This window comes from Sphaeramia orbicularis, chromosome 21 (genome assembly GCF_902148855.1).
Source record: "Sphaeramia orbicularis chromosome 21, fSphaOr1.1, whole genome shotgun sequence".
NCBI lineage: Eukaryota > Metazoa > Chordata > Actinopteri > Kurtiformes > Apogonidae > Sphaeramia > Sphaeramia orbicularis.
Genome location: NC_043977.1, coordinates 48,831,015 through 48,852,632, shown reverse-complemented (window position 1 = coordinate 48,852,632; position 21,618 = coordinate 48,831,015). Strand labels below are relative to the sequence as shown.

The 21,618-nt window shown below is 39.3% G+C and overlaps 1 protein-coding gene across 1 annotated transcript in view; it reads right to left on the bottom strand.

Moving 5' to 3' along the window:
* Nucleotides 1-21,618, bottom strand: part of adarb1b (adenosine deaminase RNA specific B1b) — a 236,061-nt gene that overhangs the window by 40,184 nt on the left and 174,259 nt on the right. Inside the window, exon 4 of the mRNA XM_030124418.1 lies at nucleotides 7,102-7,182. Within this exon, the coding sequence (XP_029980278.1) occupies nucleotides 7,102-7,129 (28 nt within the window). The 5' untranslated portion in view covers nucleotides 7,130-7,182. The remainder of the gene's footprint in view (nucleotides 1-7,101; nucleotides 7,183-21,618) is intronic.

The window sequence follows — 21,618 nt, the reverse complement described above, 5'->3', positions numbered from 1 at the left end:
AGGAATATCACATCTTAAACAGCGATAACAACCTCAACAAACAATCTTAAATCATCATGAGTGACTGACAATGACAGACACCCAATCAAAGCCAAAACCCAATCTCACAGAAGTTATGCTTCTATGCAACCAAACTACAAATCCAATCACATGTTGTACTAACAACTGTAATGAGGGCATCACATTTCTAAAATCCAGAACCACCAGCCGGAATTTGTATCCCAGCTCCTGTAGGTGTTTAGGTTTAGCCAATAGATGTGCTTTGGTTAGGATTACTTTCAAAAAGTTTTTAATAACATATCTGCAGACTTATTTTGCTTTGCACTCTTCATATCATCCATCACAAGACTCAGTCTAGTCGAGTCAAGTCTAACAGTGCTTTTGTAGGTACAAAGGCTGAACACCTGACTTCTGGTGTTTTTGTCTGAGTAGGTAACAAGCACCAGATGAGAAACAATGATATGGATGATCAATAGCCCCCAACTGTATGTGTGAAGAACATGTCCACTGATCAGTGAAGTGGTAATCATGTTGACAATCATATTACAATGTTACCCATCAGTGGGCGGAGTATGTAAGTTGTGATGTGAGTCCTTCATGGGTTTGGGTTAGATTTGTTTGTCCAGAACCTCTAACAGATGCTTGACTGGACTTAGATCTGTCTGTCCATCCTTAGATGACTTTGATAAGTACAGGTACCACTACCGAGCCAGACCATCCATCTAGACCGGTAGTTCATCAAAGTCACTCAGATTACCCATAAATGGACGGATCAACAGTCACATCACCCTCTGGTTTCAGAACTATTATTCTGAAGCCAGTAGTTTTTGATTTGGCTATTATAATGTTGGTTTTTTGGAGCCAGATGTGAACTTATTTGGCCAAAAAGGGCGGAGCTGCAGGAGCATAAGGGGTCAGAACCTTCTCTGAAGGGTCATGAATGAGCTAATACTAATGCTAATGCTAGCTGACTGGCTCAGTAAAAGGTTTAAATTTCATCAAGCATTACCTCCAAAGTCCTTTTACAGCATTGTTAGTGTAAGCTGTACAAATACAGCTGTCTCTCAGGAAAATGGGATCTTTTATAAACAGAAACTTTGAGAGTCCAACTTGTAATATGTACGTGTCAATCAAAGCATAACATGGCAGCCATCAAACCCTGGCCACATGGCCAAACATGGCAGTAATTCCTAGCAGCAGTCAATGGTACAACATACTGCATCACATACAGTACAGGCCAAAAGTTTGGACACACCTTCTCATTCTTTGCATTTTCTTTATTTTCATGACTATTTACATTGTAGATCCTCACTGAAGGCATCAAAACTATGAATGAACACATGTGGAATTATGTACTTAACAAAAAAGTGTGAAATAACTGAAAACATATCTTATATTCTAGTTTCTTCAAAGTAGCCACCCTTAGCTCTGATGACTGTTTTGCACACTCTTGGCATTCTCTTGATGAGCTTCAAGAGGTAGTCACCTGAAATGGTTTCCTAACAGTCTTGAAGAAGTTCCCAGAGATGCTTAGCACTTGTTGGCCCTTTTGCCTTCACTCTGCGGTCCAGCTCACCCCAAACCATCTCGATTGGGTTCAGGTCCGGTGACTGTGGAGGCCAGGTCATCTGGCGCAGCACTCCATCACTCTCCTTCTTGGTCAAATATCCCTCACACAGCCTGGAGGTGTGTTTGGGGTCATTGTCCTGTTGAAACATAAATGATGGTCCAACTAAACGCAAACCGGATGGAATGGCATGTCACTTCAGGATGCTGTGGTAGCCATGCTGATTCAGGTTGCCTTCAATCTTGAATAAATCCCCAACAGTGTCACCAGCAAAGCACCCCCACACCATCACACCTCCCCCTCCATGCTTCACGGTGGGAACCAGGCATGTAGCATCCATCCGTTCACCTTTTCTGCGTCGCACAAAGACACGGCGGTTGGATCCAAAGATCTCAAATTTGGACTCATCAGACCAAAGCACAGATTTCCACTGGTCTAATGTCCATTCCTTGGGTTTCTTGGCCCAAATAAATCTCTTCTGTTTGTTGCCTCTCCTTAGCAGTGGTTTCCTAGCAGCTATTTGACCATGAAGGCCTGATTCACGCAGTCTCCTCTTAACAGTTGTTGTAGAGATGTGTCTGCTGCTAGAGCTCTGTGTGGTATTCATCTGGTCTCTAATCTGAGCTGCTGTTAATTTGCGATTTCTGAGGCTGGTGACTCAGATGAACTTATCTTCAGCATCAGAGGTGACTCTTGGTCTTCCTTTCCTGGGGCGGTCCTCATGTGAGCCAGTTTCGTTGTAGCGCTTGATGGTTTTTGCGACTGCACTTGGGGACACATTCAAAGTTTTTGAAATTTTCTAGACTGACTGACCTTCATTTCTTAAAGTAATGATGGCCACTCGTTTGTCTTTACTTAGCTGATTGGTTCTCGCCATAATATGTATTCTAACAGTTGTCCAATAGGGCTGTCAGCTGTGCATCAACCTGACTTCTGCACAACACAACTGATGGTCCCAACCCCATCAATAAGGCAAGAAATTCCACTAAGTAACCCTGACAAGGCACAGCTATGAAGTGAAAACCATTTCAGGTGACTACCTCTTGATGCTCATCAAGAGAATGCCAAGGGTGTGCAAGGCAGTCATCAGAGCAAAGGGTGGCTACTTTGAAGAAACTAGAATATAAGAGATGTTTTCAGTTATTTCACACTTTTTTGTTAAGTACATAATTCCACATGTGTTCATTCATAGTTTTGATGCCTTCAGTGAGAATCTACAATGTAAATAGTCATGAAAATAAAGAAAATGCGAAGAATGAGAAGGTATGTCCAAACTTTTGGCCTGTACTGTAAGGCACAGGTGTCAAACTCCGGTCCTTGAGGGCCGGTATCCTGCATGTTTTAGATATTTCCCTCTTCCAGCACACCTGGTTCAATTAATGATCACCTCATCCAACTCTGCAGAAACCTGATAATGATGTAATGGCTTCCAGGTGTGATGGAAGAGGGAAATATCTAAAACATGCAGGATACTGGCCCTTGAGGACCGGAGTTTGACACCCCTGACATAAGGCATTGTTTCATTTTGGAGCAGAGGTCCTTACTCTTTGCTTCCATCTGGCTGATTCAAGATGTTGGGTTGAGTCAAGTTAAAAAGTCTCTGAAATCAGAAATCTGATATCAATGGGTCTAAGCACTAAATCCAACTAATTTTACATAATTAATAAGCAACATGATAAAGTGTAAATAATTACATCGCTGTAAACAGGCCGATGGAGCTCCTTGCATCCGATTAGGGTTGTAACGATGTCATGGTGTTAAACATCACAGTTAATTTATCTGTCAAGGCTGTCAAAAACTGTCTAATAAAGTGCAGTAGATTAAGAGCGTAACAAAGAAATGCCAGTATGCGCTTCCTGCACCAAATGAAAGCAGTGTTGCAGAAGCACTACATTCAACATTCCACCAGTGATAGAGAAGGTACAAGCTGACCGTCTGTCTCAGGGGGTGGATGTATTTCTAAATTGTCTTGACTGTAAATATATTTTCGATGCAGTCTCACTTTTGTTTCCATAGTTTGCATTTGCTACCATCATGTACACAGCTTCAGGCTACCATTGTCCAACAATCTGCCTTAAACAACCGCCATGTCTCCTCAAATGAAAGTTAACAGAGTTTCAGGAGGTAGGAAAAAGGTAAATGAGTTTAACAACAGCGAGAGATGTAGAGGAATTAGTAACGCGTGTTAAGTTGTAAAGACCCCATAAGTCATTACCTATATTAATGATGTCTTTTGAATATGCATCACTTTAAGAGCTCCAGTAGGGGGTGAAATAACTTATTTTCTAATCCTTTTGTAAAAGTTGGTCACAGTGTTGATTTATTGTTTGTTGTATTCTCTAAAAAGAATTGATAAAATTTACGTGTGCCGGAGGATATGACGCACATACACAAACAGATGGAGGAGAGGGACGTCATATGCCAAATTGGAAGCCTGTCAGAGTTTGAGAGGCTGCAGAGCTAACTTTGTGGATTTAATACCTTTCTGGATTAAACTTGTCCCATTGTCCAGTGGATTATTGTCTTCCGTAGCGCTACTGGGGCCAATGCACGCCAATCCTGTGGTATTATTTGTGCGGTGCCGTGAGTAGAGCCTGCAGCTACACTGCTACTGATATATGGCATTGACTATTTGCGTGCGTAAAAAGTTTGGGGACTAAAAAGGGGAAAGGTATTTGGGGGGTGGGGGGTGGGGTCAGCTGCTTTATGTTTAATGATTTGTGTTAAATGAGTTAATGTTTTTGTTGGCTCTGCTATGTGGTTGACCCTAAAGTGTGTTGTAGCAGGTCGCTTTGGAAAAAATAAGTGAACTGTTACAAAGTTTCACTTTCATGACATGGTCTAGCACAGACCGCACCCCACGTATAAACCTCTGAAAAAAAACTGTAGTAATCGCAAAACCACGATTATTTCCCTGAGAATAATCTTAGCATCAAAATCTCTAATCATTACATCCCTACATCCCATGTGTCATTTATGTCAAACTGAGTCTAGTAACATAATGGAGATCACATTTCAGTAGAAAGTCTATGTGTTTTAAAGAAGTGGCGACAACTGTCAGTGTACACAATAACTGCACTGACATCGCAATCAAGGTAGTCACTGAAAAAATAGAGGACGCAACATGGAAACACAACGTGGTGAAACTCATCCAGATGCTGCTTTAGCTTTGAATATATTTCATATTATTAGATTAACTCCTGCTTCTTCTTTCCATTCATTTGTGTTTATTGTTGAAACAGGTTAAAGGTGCATACTGCTACATTTTCAGTCTTGCTTCTTCCATTTGGAGCATCTGCTGAATGGAAGTGTGACACCGAGAGGTAAAACTTCATTCACTCCACTGTTGAAACTTTCTGTATTTGCAGTTAAGCTTTAACTGTACATAAACTGAATTTCTGTGAGACAGGGTTGACATGAGAACTGACAATCTGAAAAAAGAAAATGACAACATGAATATATAGAATGTACTACAAGAGAACATTGTGTTTGTTTTCCAATGACAGAATGGAATAGCCCATTTAGCACAAATTAACTGTAATCAGACAGAGACTTGAACATTTTTCTCTAAATGGCTTCAATATATGTGTAGAATACGTATGATGCTTCAATGACTATTGGCTGGATGATAGATATGGGCACAGCTCCAGATCCCTCAGAGACCAGATCAGGAAACGAAAGGTAAGAAATCATGCACTGAATTATAGCAGAAACATGCAATTATGGCCATTAACATGCCAGTGCTTGTGTAATCAGCATCCATCAGTTACACAACACAGCATTTAATTATTTAGCTATTTATCTAATGTTTTAAGGGTTAAAATCCCTGTGGGGTCAGTAATGCAGATAAAGAAGGTCTTCTATGACAGGTTCATTTCAAGTTGCTCGTTTGGTGAGCAAAGTTAAAGCATCTTTCATGTTGTTTTCCTCGGCTTTTCCCTTGGTGTGAGAACTGTTTTATCTTCAAATCTACCTTTCCAGCATCTGACAAAATATAAAAGAGAGGCCATCTCTGAAAGACAACAAAGACTAAAGAAGCTTGAGAGCATTTGACTCAACACATGACAACATGACACAACATAAGAATTGTTGTTCTGTACTGAGGTTAACACGCTGTGCATATGACAGCTTTGTGTGAAGGAAACTTTAAAAATGAAGTAATTTCTCTGTGGGTTTTCTGTTTCTCAGCTCAGAATTTAAGTCGAAAAGTCTAATTTAATTTAAACCTTGTGCCCCAGTTTAATAGTGGATCCTCTGATGTAGATACTAGACTAAATATATGAGATAAACACTGCCATGAGGAGATTTATATATTAAAATAAAATAAAATGAGCTTTTATTGAGTTCAGTCTTTTAACCAAGTTCAGTCCTGATCATTATTCATTCATATCCTCAAAAAACATTTCTAATATAGAGGCAACATGTTATTTTATCACTGATGAGCAGCAGTAATGCGGATTCTACAATAGTCCATATTTACCCTCATGGACACAAATGTCCCCTTAACAAAACTATATCAGCCATATTACATGTTAATATTGGCATGCAATTTTGCAGAGTTCAATTAAATTTTAGATACATGTTTAACTAACGTAAGTGCTGATCATACCTATTAAATATAGATCCATGTTAATATTGTTCTGATCAGTCCGATAAAAAAATCTGTGTTTATGGTGCAGTCATCATCATTTCAATATGGCCAATATGTTAACATAACGATGCAGCGACACATATGGTGTCTACATATATAAGGAAATAGTTCGATCAGTATGGGGAGTCATTAATAGCTTACAATAACTGACCGCAGTGCTACTAACTGTTATGTTAAACTCCATCAAGTCATTTCAGATGCTTGATAAACATTAACACATCCTGTTATGTTAACATAGAACAGCGATGCCAATGTCATTTAAAGGCTTTCTGACAGATCAGCTTTAATCCAATACTGAATTAATATTAACTTCAACTAAATTAGATTTATACTAACAGGCCTGGTATTGTGATAATTTCATGAAATATTTGTATGATAGAATCAGTTATTTTAACATCTGAAACACAAAATGTCTGTTCAACACATGGGAAGCTCTGAAAGCCTGAGCCAGTAGTAAGAATGAACTGTCAAAGCCCCAATGACCTCTAAAGACCCTCAAATTGGACATTTTAACATACAGGATTATGGGGATTGACTGGCTTTTGGAGGTTCCCTAAAGAGGTCAGTTGAAGTACTGCAAGTCTGAATGTTTTGGTTTCCTTTTTCATGTTAAAATGACCTCTTGAGTTATAAGGGTTATAGGGATTATAAAGGATATTCTAAAAGAAAACCCAAGTAGACAACCTAACTTATGACCTGAGATGTTTTTTTTTAATGGTATTCTTGTGAAATATAAGCGAGCAGAGATGAGTTCCTACTGATTACACATCACATAAGAATGGGAGGACAAACAGGGAAGAACATGCAGAGTCCAGGCAGTGCAGACAGTACCAGGAAGGACACGAGTTACAGATGGAAAAGGGACAAGGCTGAAGAAACTTACTCATATTCTCCTCTTCATCCACATCCATGGTGACGGGTCTGTTCTGACCTGAGATCAGCCTCAGCTTCACTCCACCTGCACCTGTGGAACACAACACAAAGAACACAATGACATGGACGTAAAACACTTCAACGGCTACAGTGTCGGGACATTTCTACGCTAATACACCGGCTCACACACCCTTCATGCATACAAATGTCAGGCTGGGTAAGTGTCCTGTAATGTAGACACATAAATATTCAGAAACTCACAGATATCAAGGTGAAAGTGGAAGCAGGAGCTGACAGGCCTTAATAGCAGGAGCCGTCTATTGTTACTTCAATATCCCTGTGATTAGAGCTCATTTCTACTGTCTGGTGACATGGTGAAGACACTCTACACAGACATACACATACACACACACACCTGTACCAAGGCAGAAGCCACAACCAGATGTCCATTAAAATGTACCTTTTACACTAACAGGGATTTGAATTATTTCTTGGATTTAGAGCTAGGTTGATTGTGCTGTTAATTACACTGACCATGAAAACCAGCTCTTGAACTGTGTCTGGTTTCTGCAGTTGTCATCAGTCGTGTGATTTGAAGTAAACATCCTGCTTTAGCATGACTTTTTTAATGAAAAGAAGCAGTGTCTGACCTGGGCATAAATCAGCCAAACTTTTGGTAGTAAAATTTGGAAACCCACATCTCCAACAGTTCATCTACAACAAACAGACTTTGTGCCTTAAAGGGTGTTGGTAAAAGTGGCTAAATGCACATTTAGACCTGAACTACAGAATCCAGACAGAACCACAGAGTCCAGACCTCAACCACAGAGTCCAGACTGGAACCGCAGAGTCCAGACCTCAACCACAGAGTCCAGACTGAAACCGCCAGGTCCAGACCTCAACCGCAGAGTCCAGACTTGAACCAGACCTGATGTGATGGAGACTTTCTATAGTGGTCTGACTCTTTATCACCATTAAAAGATCTTGGCAAAATACTTATGCAACCACAGATGGAAAAACTGTTGTGATATTTATTGTGATGCTGTATGAACATTATGTGGTATAAATGATGCCACAGTGAATGCTACAGGTGGTTCAAAGACGTACTGCATGTAGGACTTTTTTTGGCTGGTCAGTATATTTAACTCACAATCTAAAGTGCTGATCTCCTTATGGTACAAATTAAATATGTAATATTGACTGGTAAGTTTGAGGTGGAGTCAGTTGTGTGTTGGTATTCACTGATACCAGCCCTTAGATGATAGATGGTAGTGTTCATAGTGGACACAGTCCTTTCAACCCTACCTGTAGGGAATTTTCTTTGCTAGCTATTTCAAATGATTACGTATAACACTTGCAGTTCCGTCAGGTAACTTACATTACAGCTGGCTGTCAAGTACGTGCAAGTATGAAGTCACTGCTCTGTCAGCCAGGCATGGTCAGAGACATGTTGCCTCCTTCACGTGCCGTTCCAGCACCGGTAGTGACGCAGTCTTGTTTCTGATTACCTGGGCTGTGATGAACTGGTCACTGACCCCATGGAACAGACAACAGTCTAAGATGACATATCATTGGCCAGTGCTGGGTCGCATCTCTAGGACAATGGCGGAGTGCAAAGCTCATGGCTGCACAAACAACAAGTGCAAACACATGCTTTCCATTCAGTCTCACTCACTGACAGCTGTTTACTTGCACTTGATCACCTGAAAACAACGTGGGTACGTCAGTTCTGCCGGCAATGGCTGCTCCCCATACATTCTGTGATTCACATAAAAAAAAGGTCCAGTGTGGTGCATTTATGGCGATTTTTTAAATTGAATTTGCGCCTTTCTTGCTTATATGTAATACACAAGCAAGCACAATTAATGTTGAAAGAATGTACACTTTAACAACCCTGGGCTGTAAATATCAGGTAAAGCAATGTGACAAATTGCTTTCCTACAATTGCAGAGGTTAGTATGTAAGATTTGCACTTTTCATTCTATTATCATGGATGTGGGCAAACGAGACAAGTTTGTTTAACTGAGTTGGTTAACAGCTCGTAGCAGGAAACTCTTTCAACACTTTGATGTAGATCCTTTAATACCTTCAACCACCTGTGTCTCATTATGGACTTATTAGTGAATGACTTCAAAATATCGTCGTCATTTTCCGCATAACCGGGTCCGGGTCGCGGGGCAGCAGCCTCAGCAGAAAAGCCCCGACGTCCCTCTCCCCAGCCACTTCCACCAGCTCTTCCGGGGGAATCCTGAGGCATTCCCTGGAGAGGTATAACCTCTCCAGCGTGTCCTGGGTTGGCCCAGAGGTCTCCTCCTGGTTGGACATGCCTGAAACACCTCCCCAGGGAGGCATCTGGGAGACATTCTCACTAGATGCCCGAACCACCTCAACTGGCTCCTCTCGACATAAGGACAAGCAGCAGCTCTACTCTAAGTCCCTCCCAGATGTCTGAGCTCCTCACCCTAAGGCTGAGCCCAGCTACCCTGCAGAGGAAACTCATGTAGCTCCCTCTTCAACACAATGGACCGGTTAAGCTTCCGCATCACTGCTGACAATGCCCCAATCTTAAGAGTGTCTGAACCCAAGACATGATTTCAGACATCTAATTAGTGTTGAAGTCGGGGTTACAAAATAATATTATTTCTTCCACTTGTCTTCACTTACATGCGAGATGCATAATTTCAAATACATTTAAGGACAAGGGGTGAGTTAAAAGTTTCATACCCTCCAGATAATTAAAGAATTAAAAGTAGAAAAAAATTTCAGTCTCCTTCCCCTTACCGACCACTTAAAAAGTCATACAAAAAAAAAAAAAAAAAAAAGAATCTGCTGATCCGGGGCAGATAAGTGTGGGCTGATGAAACAGATGAACAGACTGGGTTAGATGAGAGGATGAAGGCAGAGACGAATGACTCAAAGAGACAAAGAGAAGCAGGAGAACGATGACATTATGATACAGACCAGATTGCGCTGATTCTACTCACTTTCCTCACGCCTTCCATCAGTGCCCCCATTCCTCAGCCAGACACTTTCTTAAGCTAAACTAAATGGGCTAATTAATCTGGGCTAATGGTGGGTGACAGCAAATATGCTAGCACAATTATCATCCTATTAAAGATTCATATCCCAACCCATAATTGAAAATGAAAAGGTGGACTAAGGCGAGGGTGGGTGGGAGTGAGTCCACCAGAAGGGAAGATGACAGTCATTTTTATAACGGAGCCAGATCCAGGTGGACCTGGACCCACATGTTCACTGGAAACATACAAAAACATCTACACACAAAACTAGAAGTTAAGACACAGCAAGACTTTATGCTTCCACACTTTTCATTATTCAGTTCAACTGGGCCTGAAAAGTTTTAATGCTTCCAATTTGTCTTTCACATCCAATCCAAGTCTTCATTTATGACTCCTCCTGTTAGCTCCCAGATTTGAACTTAGTGGAGGATGAGCTATAATAATTAAAATAATAATTCAAGACCTACAGAATATGAAGTAAATGTACAATGGCCAATCTAATGTACAGAACTAAAACTGAAGGTTGTTGGTGCCAGGCAATAGAACCTTCAGGTCAGTATTTACAACAGTTAGACCAAGGTTCCCAAAAGAGAACTCTGCATCTACCCAAGACCCAAACAGTTGGAGTTACATCCATCACTATGTGTGTGAAGTAATGCGTTTCAACACCACAGTGACAAACACAATCAGTTGTAGAACTGCTGCTTCTGTCAATGAAAGTGGAGAAAACTTTATGAATATAACATACATGTAAATGGTTAATGATTTTTATGAGGGTCTTTTATTGTTGGTTAGACCAGTTTTAACAACAGCTTTCATTTTAGTTTTTGCATTTAGTATAAGAAGCAGACTGTGGAAATTAGGGATCCACAAATATATATGACCAATTTAAATCTAATACTACTTTTTTTATTTTATTAAACATTATTATTATTATTTATCTATTTTTTTTTTTAATTTTTTTTTTTTACCAAAAATCTGATTTGTTTATCGATTTAATTTGTTAATTGTGATATATATATATATTTTTTTTCCCAATGCGTAGCCCCACATTACAGTAATGCTTGTGGTTCCAACTGTGAACCTGTGAAGCTTTTCTCGACACATTAAATGCAGTACTTTTTTATTAATGGGTAGAAAAAATGTACACATCCAATATACCAAACATATCTCTTAAACTTATGGATGATAAACAACATATATGAGCTAAATTATTTTTTGAAACTGGTGTTCAACGAAACATGTAATCGATGGAACTGACAGTCTCTTTCAGATCATTTGAAGGAAAAAAAAAACAAAAAACAATGCAGTGACCTAGGTTTTGTTTTTGTGAGGCTCAGTGCCCTCCAGTTCTGCAGATCCATTCACCTCCACATTTACCACCTGAAAACACCCACATACTCTCAATTTAGACGCTCAGGCTGAGTCTGTCCCTGCTGATTGCACCTGATTTCAGGAATACTTACCGACTTATGACCAAGGCGGCCTCATCTTAAAATCAAAACTGACAGACGCATTTGCATTGAGTACTGATTAAGCTGCACTGGTGTGTGTGTGTGTGTGTGTGTGTGTGTGTGTATGTCAAAGAACTAAGGAATAGTAGAAGTATGTGGATACAACCACACTGCTCATGTCATAAAGCAAGAGAAAATATGTACTATTTGTTTGTGTCCAGTAGTTGGACAGGATCTTCCTCAATGACCACTCAACTGAACAGACTCAGATCATATAATATTTATATACACAGATGTATGTTAAGGAAGTCAACTAGACTACATACGTCACAGCAGTATCAGTGAATCCATCCAGATGATGACACAATTGACAAGTAGCATAGTCTGTAGAGTTTTATTACTTAGTACTGTAATTATTTTTTATATTGTTTGTCTTTTGGACAAGCTCTGTTTATAAAATTCTCTGTACACAAAACCCAGTCCAAACACTCAAACAAACCACTGCTTTGTGCTAACTTTAAACTGTGAAGTTTAACAGCAGGACCATTTTGTGTAATTTAAAGATTAGTATTTACCAGTAAGTTTGGTCAATTTGTTGATTTTAATGCTGTTTTGTTTTAGTGTTATCATAATAATGGATTCGATTTCTATAATGCTTTTCTATTTACACATACTCAAAACGTGTACACTGGATCCATTATTCATTCGCTCACAGACTCACACTCTGGTGGTGGTAAGCTACATGTGTAGCCACTGCTGCCCTGGAGCAGGCTGACCGAAGTGTGGCTGCCAATCTGTGCCACCTGCCCATCCGACCACCACCAAACACACACACACACACAATTCATACACCAGTGTGAGTGGCTGGGGCAGCTGGAGGCAAGGTGGGTGAAGTGTCTTGCCCAAGGACACAATGGCGTAGTGTTGTTTCTCAAAAGCAAGACCAGGGACACTGTCTGTAAATCAACTACAATGGCTACAAGTCTTATATACATTACCTTAGTTACATGCTTTAACATGTGACAATGGGTAAATGTCCCTGTCAAATAAAAAAGATTAATAAGAATCTACCTGCGAAGCCTTCTGCCTCCACCAGCTCATACATCAACTACACCTATAGAACCTGTGTGTTTGGGTTCTCCTATAGAACCTGTAGGTCAGGATTCACTTCTCAGCATGGTTGTGTTTTATACAAGTAACCAAAAGACAATTCAACAATGACAGACTGAGCTAGATCCATGTCTAACACTGGAAGAACAATTAAACCAAAGAGCAGAGATAGCTTTGACTATGGAGGACTCCAACTGAAGGTCAAACATGGACCAGATGTGAACCAAAACTGGTTAAAAGGCAAAAACAATGTAGATGTTCCATGGATCACATGTATTATCTTATGTTGTTGTTTCTGTGACCTCACAACACATGTTTTTGTCCATAACTCAAGATTTCATAGTGTGATGCAGGTGGACGCATCTGATTGAACTTGTGGTACTTATATGAACAACCAAACCAGAAGGTGAACATAACATATTCACTTAATGTTACAAAAGAAGGCTGTACAGTGGGTTAGTCGTGTTTGACGACAATGCACCAAAATCTTAGCAAAGCAAATCTGAAGTGAAGGCAACTCCCTTCCTTCCCCTGAATGGTTTTCAGTGTTGTCCATTTTTCAAACACACACAACTGAAGCTGAAGATCTGAGAACGAGTTAAAAGACCAAACACCTATCTGCCTTCACATGCATAAATGACCCTGCGTCATCAAGTTGTGAGAGGACCGGGTTCCACGTAATTCAGAGTGGACGGGAGGGAGGGAGGAAATGGAGAAAGATGAGAAAGAAGATGAAAAACCTCAAATTCAATCTGGCACGGTGAGACGGACTGAGGGGAAATAAGGTAGTTTTGATTTGTCTCTCATCCCTCGCTTACGCTGTGACAGAGCGATAGAGTAGTGCTGATGGGGGGGGTAAAGGTGAAGGGATGAGAGAGAGAGAGAGAAAATGCAATCCTATTCCAAGTAAGAGAGAATCATTATCTTCTCCAAAACAGAAGGCGATGAAAAGGTTTGTCCTTGACAGACGGTGGAGTTCAAATGGTCGAAAAACAAGAGTCAAGCATCAAAATATATTCAAATCCTACATATATAGTATTCATATACATACATACAAACCAGGACAAGAATAATTAAACATGACCTTTTAATATTTCAAAAATAATTGAACATAGTATTTGTAAAATAATAGTACAACTCTATTTTGCTACTCTCACAAAACTGGATGATACAGGTTTTAAAGAAACCATTAAAAGGTTATTGAAAAGGGTGAACAAAGCAGAAATATAGTTAAAAAGTCAGTGGGTGCAAAGATGAAAGATGCATTAGCGCTGTAGTGGTAGCATGAAACATCCATCCACAGCAGAGTTTGGATGAATTTACACAGAATTTATTCTATCTACTATTATATTCAAAAACATTTTTGTAAATTCCAGGTTTGTTTACAGTGACAGTACAGCCCTGCGTTGGTGCTCAACAACTACATAAAAAGTCAACACTTCAACAAGAAAACAGTTCTTTTACGCATTCCAGCAGAAACATGACTGATCTGTCACAATGAGAAGTACAGGCCAAGCAACGTGCAGTACGATGTGTAGCTCATAGTTTATGGTATAAATGCAAATATGTTCATATATGTACAGTTAATTTAACACCTGGAGCCAAATACCAACAGGAATTAATGAGGATAAGTGACTGGTAGCAGGAGAATTTAGAGACCTGGAGAACGAGTATTTTTTTGTGTTTGTTTGTTTGTTTTTTTGCAGTAAATAATAACGAGGGGGCTTCAAAAACTTTGTGGAAAAAGGACAGTTGGAAAAACAGTTTAAGTTATGATGTTTATTTTTCAATATATGCTCCATCTAAGTCAATACACCTCTGCAAACGCTGATACTAGCCTTTTAGTCCATATGTGTAAAACTGAGGGCCATGCTATTTAAACCATGTCAAAGCTACGTTCTTTTTCCACAACATTTTGAAACCCCCTCCTATATATGATATTTGTTCCTCATTACTATCATAAGAAAATGAGTGTATTATTAGTTCAAAACAATGCTATTGCACTTTCCTAACAAAGAATATTAATAGGCCTAGGTTACAAATGAGAAAAAAAGGGTGTTTTCACAAAACGTACTCAAGTCTGTATCCGACTACACTGGACCCCCAAGTCCGCTTAATTTTATCCATGTGAATGCAACTGTTCCGTGGTCAAGTACCATGCCTGAGTCCAGTTGAGAAGGTAGTTCTGGGTCTGGACTGCCCATATTCCAGCACAGTACGTTGCTGTGTGAATGCAATCCATACTTGAGTCCGGAAGTCACCTAATCACCACTCCAACAACAGAAGTGGGTTAATGACCATGAGACCATAGACGGCGCTCCTGTTGTCTCCTGAAAAAGCCTCAAATTCGCACGGCACGGGCTCGCTTTATCAACCGAACCACTCGGTGATATATCAGGGGCAACGAAGTTTGCTCTTCTTCTCTTTGCCTCAAACATGCTAACAGATAGGTAAGGGTTTGTCTTCTTCTGACATCTGCATTTGTTGGATAGCAACAGAATTCCTTCCACATCGCCACCTAGTGTTTTGGCCCTGTAAAACACCCATTCGCACTCGGGCACGGTATGCGTGTGTGAACGCGACATCTGTAGGAAAGGTGTGAATGTATCCAAGTACGATACAGACCCGAGTACACTGTGTGAAAACGCCCTAAAACAAACTGTCATTTGAACTGTAATTACAAACTAAAAAGGAACAGATAAGAATACTGTTACAGTAAGAGATTAATACGCAGTATTGGTAAGAGTAGAAATATTGATAAAGTATCAAGTGTGTAACAGTGAATTCACAGATTATGTATCAACAACTTACAGACATTAATGAAACAGACATTTTGCAAAGATGTATTCTATGTTGTATAATTATTCATATTATGTGTTATTTTTTCTTTGTATTGTTAAAGGATCCAGTTCATGACCTAACTGATTAAAAAACAACTAAACAAACAAAAGACAAAAGCTCATCTGTCAGATGCAGCTGTTTTTATCAGTAACAGGTCTGGACTTGACACAGTTGTAATTAATATGAGTGCTGCCTTAATGACTCACTCACAGATGGAGGAATGGCTTCTAATTGGCCCCTGGACATGATGATAGCCTCACACTGTCTGACTGGAAAGTCCACTTTCTAGGGCCATGTCACACAACAGGTTTCCTTTTTTCTCCCATGTCATTACACAGACACAGTGAAGGCACTTGGATTTTGAAAGCACTTAATATATAACCTTTACTTTTACCTTAGTATTTTACCTTTCACTCAAACAATGTTCTGGTCACCATAATTGGGAAAGAAAATCTCAAGGCTGTAAATGTGTATGTTTTGCAAAGAGCGCTGATGCTACTGAAAATTTAATTTCTTTAAACGTATTCTGAGTTAAGAAGATGCTTTAAATGCATCCATTTCTCTTTAAAATGTACCACTTGCATTCTTGAACCAATTCCCTTGACATGTTTTATTTTTCAGACTTGAATGTTAGTAGACATCACTGGTGACACCTCTGAAAGCTTGAGCCACGTGATGGGAAATCTACAACCGTCACCTCGACTATGTTCTAAGTTTATTAAAAGATAAAAGCCTTGTCTTTTACACTTTTTAGTTCCTTGACGTGCTGCTGCGGTGACAAGACCAGCCCCAAAAACAGCCTCGGCTTAGCACAAATAGACGCAGAGAGAAAAAAAATAAAGGAAAAAGCAAAACGTAACAAATACGGCCATACAAAATGCAAAGTGTGTGTTGGAAACACTGCTCTGGGGATGAGGGATCATTCTGTTGGAGTCTTCCTCAGCTGAACACAGATCAGTGATGGTTTGTTTTCTTTGTTGTCAGTTATTTTCAGCTTAAAACGACATGTTTCCATGATCCCCACAGGCTTCTCTCATAGCTCTTCTTTTCTCATTATATACACTATATAATACAATAGTCTATCTGAAGCAGGTATACAACAGGTGTACAACCTTTGCATTCATTCTAGGCAGAACGTTATTAATTGAAATATGTGTGAATAGTTTGTCACCTGGATGTGTAAAATCTGATTCAATCCTACACTGGGATAACATGATCACACCGGAAATCTGTCAGAATGTTCCCATTGTGTGCAGTGTTGTAATGGGAGTATTTAACACTGTCAGAGCCCATTATGTCCTGACAGAAACCAAACATCTAACCTGGCCAGAAATCTATGATCAGGACCAAAAGATTTGGCAGTGGTACAAATAGGCTCTTTGCATTAATATCATTTATTTTAAGTTTGAAAGTTATAAAATGTTTTGTAATAGTTCTTTATTGTATGTCAGAAACACACGGGGAAAAAAAAAATCTAAAACCAATCAAGTAAAGCCTGCAAAAACAACATCTATGTCACTGTCAAAGCTTTAAGCCACAACTGTAAACAGTTTTTTTTTTAGACTTTAAATGTAGTCAGTGGAATAGAATAAATTGTTTCTAGACAGTTTTTGTCACTGTTAAAGGAACAATGAAAATCTGTTTAGCAGCTCTGTTCTGTTTAACAGCAGGTTCTTAAAGTAAGAGCAGAAATCAAAAGAAAAAACCTTAAAAAAATAACCATAGAGCAATGTGAGCCATGTCCACATTAGTATAATAAGAAAAACATAAAAAAGTTCGACATGAAACTCACTTAAAAACAATATAAACACAGTGCCAAATGCACAAATCTGAAAATGAAGGTAGTGATTTACAGGAACCAAAGGAGAAACTTCAGGGGGTTTTCCTTCTCAGATATGAATTCAACCTATCTATTGGTGTCTCATAACCCCCCTAAGGACCACAGTCTTCCCTGTACGAGGGTAATAGCATTCCATATTTAAACTACTAAATAAAAGGAGTTATTCAACCTTAATTACAATCTGATGTCTACTATCACCACCTGAAAATATTACTAAATTACAATTACCTCTCACAAAAGTCATAATTACACAGGGATTACATCTGAATATGTTCTTTCTTCAGAGTCTGAAACATTCATGCTCTTCCATCTTTTGCAGGAATTCCTTCTTTTAGAAGGTTTTCAGACGAGCCCTAAACCTGGTGGGACACGTCTACAAGAAGCTGTCTTTTACCTTTAGGAGTATCAGCAGTTCATAAATTTACACCACCTTTCACCTGCCAGTCACACCAACTTGGATGGCTGTAAAAAAAAAAAAAAATCTATTCAACCTGAATGTGCCATATCTGACTGCACCCACCTCAGTAAGGGGGTGGGGGGTGGGGGTTGGGGGGGTGACACCTTTCAATGCTGGAAATGATAATATTTATCTTCTGAAATTAGAAAAGGGCTGTAACATTCAGTGCCTCACTCTGTTATTTTAACTGAGTTCAAGATGTGATTTAGTTCTGTATTTCACTCAGTGTCTGTCCCGTAGGTTACATATTAATGTTTAATCACCATTTATTAGAAATACTAGATGCTAATAGATACCTTTTGCACTCCCCAACCCTAAATCTTGGCTAACAGCTGTTATTCATGTGTATTCTAGATATGCCTCTATATTTGTCTTGATGTCCATCTTGTAGACTACTTATTTGCATTTAATCTCCATTCATGAAAAATTAATTGCCAACTAATGGTTGGCACCACCATACCTCCTTTTACAAACCCTTTAATTGAAAGTCTCTGCTCTCATTAGTCCTCGAATCCTGACAAGTAACGGCATTCACTTTACTCTGAAAAACAATCCTGAAGCTCAATGAATATGATAATTCAAAAAACAGAAAAGCATTGAATAACAACGTAGAAACCAGACCATTACTGAAAAATGTTGCTCAATAAATGACCAACGAATCAGTGACGGTGCTTTTGTGATAGTACATTTGAGTGGATTAGTTGATTGATAGCCTGTTTCCCCACAGCATTGCAGTATCAGTCATCTGGAGCAGAAGCCTAGTCTGTTAAACTGACTGCTGAGTTCTGACTGACTCTCCGCCAGCGTGGTGTGGTTTGAGGTGCATTTAATGGACCAGCAAGAAGGCTCAGTCGGGTGTTAAGAGGAAAACCAGGCCTGGCCTGGAATGCCCATGTTCATCACATCCCTGATGGTAGCACTGCAGTCATCAAACCCAGGTTTGGTAAGAATGATACAGAGCATGAAAACTATCACCATAAAATCAAAAAATGTCAATTCTGAGAGTAAAAGACCAAACAATAAGTCCATTTGGAATGAAATTTTATGTTACTGAGGAAAAGACAGTTTTACACATTATATTTTATGAATACACAATGAAAAGTGTCTCATTTACTGGAGTGGAAGGTGATGTATACAAATATCAAACTATTTCATTACTATGGAAAGGTACAGAGCTAATTTTAGGGCAGCAGGGAATTGTCTATTGGGAACTTCTATGGTCCATTTAGGCAGAACTTTGTATAACAACAGCACTTTCAAATGGACTTAAAGTGCCACCTATTGCTGTGGACATGAGCTACTCAGAACTGTTGGCACAAACATGTAGCCTTGAATACGCCCCCATCCAATGTAGGGACAGGTTATGAAACAATGACTGTTGCCATACTATTTCTCAGACTTCTCTGCTAAAACAACTAAATGTTTCCACGTTTGGTTATATCCACAGCCTGGTAAAAAACATCCCACACTCTGGGATTTCACTGGACCACCTTTACTCTGGTTACAGCATGTGTTCTCGGTAACATCATTTAGACAAACCTATATCACAACATTTATCTCTGTCTATAAATACATTTACTTTTCATCAAGATCTAGTATTAATGATGGAAAGTCAGTCTCCTCCATCATCTCAAGGATTATTAAAGTGGTTCAGGTCTGGACTCTGTGGTGGCATACCTACGTGTGAAAATGATAAACCACTCTTTCACAATCTGATCCTGATGAATTCTGGTTTCATCATCATGGAATATGTCTGTCATCAACATAGACAGAAACCCACTGATGTTCACACCTGCTTATTCAGTATTCAGATTCATCTGACCTCATTTAATGGGCACATAACATTACTGAACCCAGAACTGACTAACTGAACCAACCCCAGATCAACACTGATCAACACTGGCTCGTACTGTAGGCGCAAGGCATGATGGGTAATTATTTCATCCACTCATGACTCTAGAACAGGGTCAGTCTGGACTCACCAGACCACATGACCTTTATCCATTCATTAAACACAGTCCAATTTTTATGCTTCTATCAAACTGATGGATGTTTTATTAATGAGAAGCTACAGCATCAGTTAAAGGGTTAAAGAGTCTGTTGCAGCTCAAACACATTAATCATCCCAGTAATTATCCAATGGAAAGAAACATTTTACAAGTAATTATCCAATGGAAGGAAACAATTTGCACAGGTAAGTCCTGGTGTTGATTTTTTTGACCAAGTTGAGTACATTATTATATTATCACTTGGTCTGAATATTTTACCTCTAATTTGGTGAATTTTGCTGTTTGGCAAGTGTTTGTCACATTCTAATCACAAAGAAGAGTTTGAAACTATGTATGGCCATGTAGTGTCTTTAATTTTCATTCTGGACCACAAACCAGCAGCTAAGGCTGAAATAACGCTTCAACATTTACTGTGAATTACTGATACTGTCTGGTATAAACATTTTTTACTTATTGTCATTGACATATTTAAACCTGTATGGCATGTTTTGTATTTGCAAAACAAAATGTATTTGCTTATTAATCATGTTACACACGCACAAACCATACTTCCTTTGCTAGTGAATTGATGAACATCAGCAAAACATGGCATTTTGTCTATTTGTTTTAGTCAGGATATTAGCTCCACAAAACATAGCAAACACATTTGAGGAGTTACACCAGAAAATGCTTTTACAACACACTAAGTGTTGGAGCTCTCCTGGGAGGATATTTAAATAATAAAATGCATGTTTTTCTTCTCTTGTAATACAGAGGGCTTATATTTTCCAGAACATGAGAATTTGTCAAAGTGGAGAAAAGAGGTGTACAGAGGAATGGAAACAGCAGAGAATCAGTCTTTTACTGTGTTCCAGACTTTAATATCTGACAGTCAGTCATTTATCATCATGGACCGCTGATGGTGAAAGAAGGCAAAGGTGGAGAAAGTAGAGGCACAGAGTATCAATATGAATTTTTTATTTGATGGGTTTTATGGGAGACTGCATTTCAGAAGGCTGACAGAGTCAAGGTTCATAGAGGAGCTAGAGGAAAAGGAGGTAGAGGGGACGTCATAAAGGCCAGCAGGGAGATAATGGTGTCCCTGCACATGAACACTAAGCAACACACACCACTCTGAACATGCAACACACTCTTATTTATTACTCGCACACCGACACCATTCTTTGACTCATTTTTCTCCAACGCACTCACATATACTTCTTTGGCTGGCTTCAGGTGTGGCCATAAATCATAACAGTGAGTGGTTATGATTCCTCACAGCACCAGCAGAGCTGGGGGGAGGGTGAAGAGGGCTGGGGGACTAGGGGTAGGGGTGGGGGTTTGGGGTGTATGGATACCCTCACTTTGTGTGTGTCCATCAGGGCCAGACTGACCAGCCTCTGGGTGACACATGGCAGACACATCTAATGTTCTGACACATGGAACTAGGGCCATATTAAATGAACTGTATACAATATTTCTACATTAAAATGTTGAAAAATGACTTAAGGAGAATGTGTTGAAAAAGGAGTGCTAACGTTATCTATCAAAGATGTCAGTGTATTGTCCTGCAGAGACATAAACGGAATGTATGATTATATGTAACCACTAGGGGGAGTAATGAGCCACTCGGTTGGTCTCCAACAGCAACGAAAATTAACAGCTAATGAAGTTAAGGATGAGAACCAATTACAAAAACAAACAAATTGACAAAATGACAAACTGATCAAATCTGAATCACTGCTATTTTCACTACTGGACACAGCCGTAAATGAAAAGAATGGAGTTTGATGCTGAAATGGCAGCATTTTTTCTGC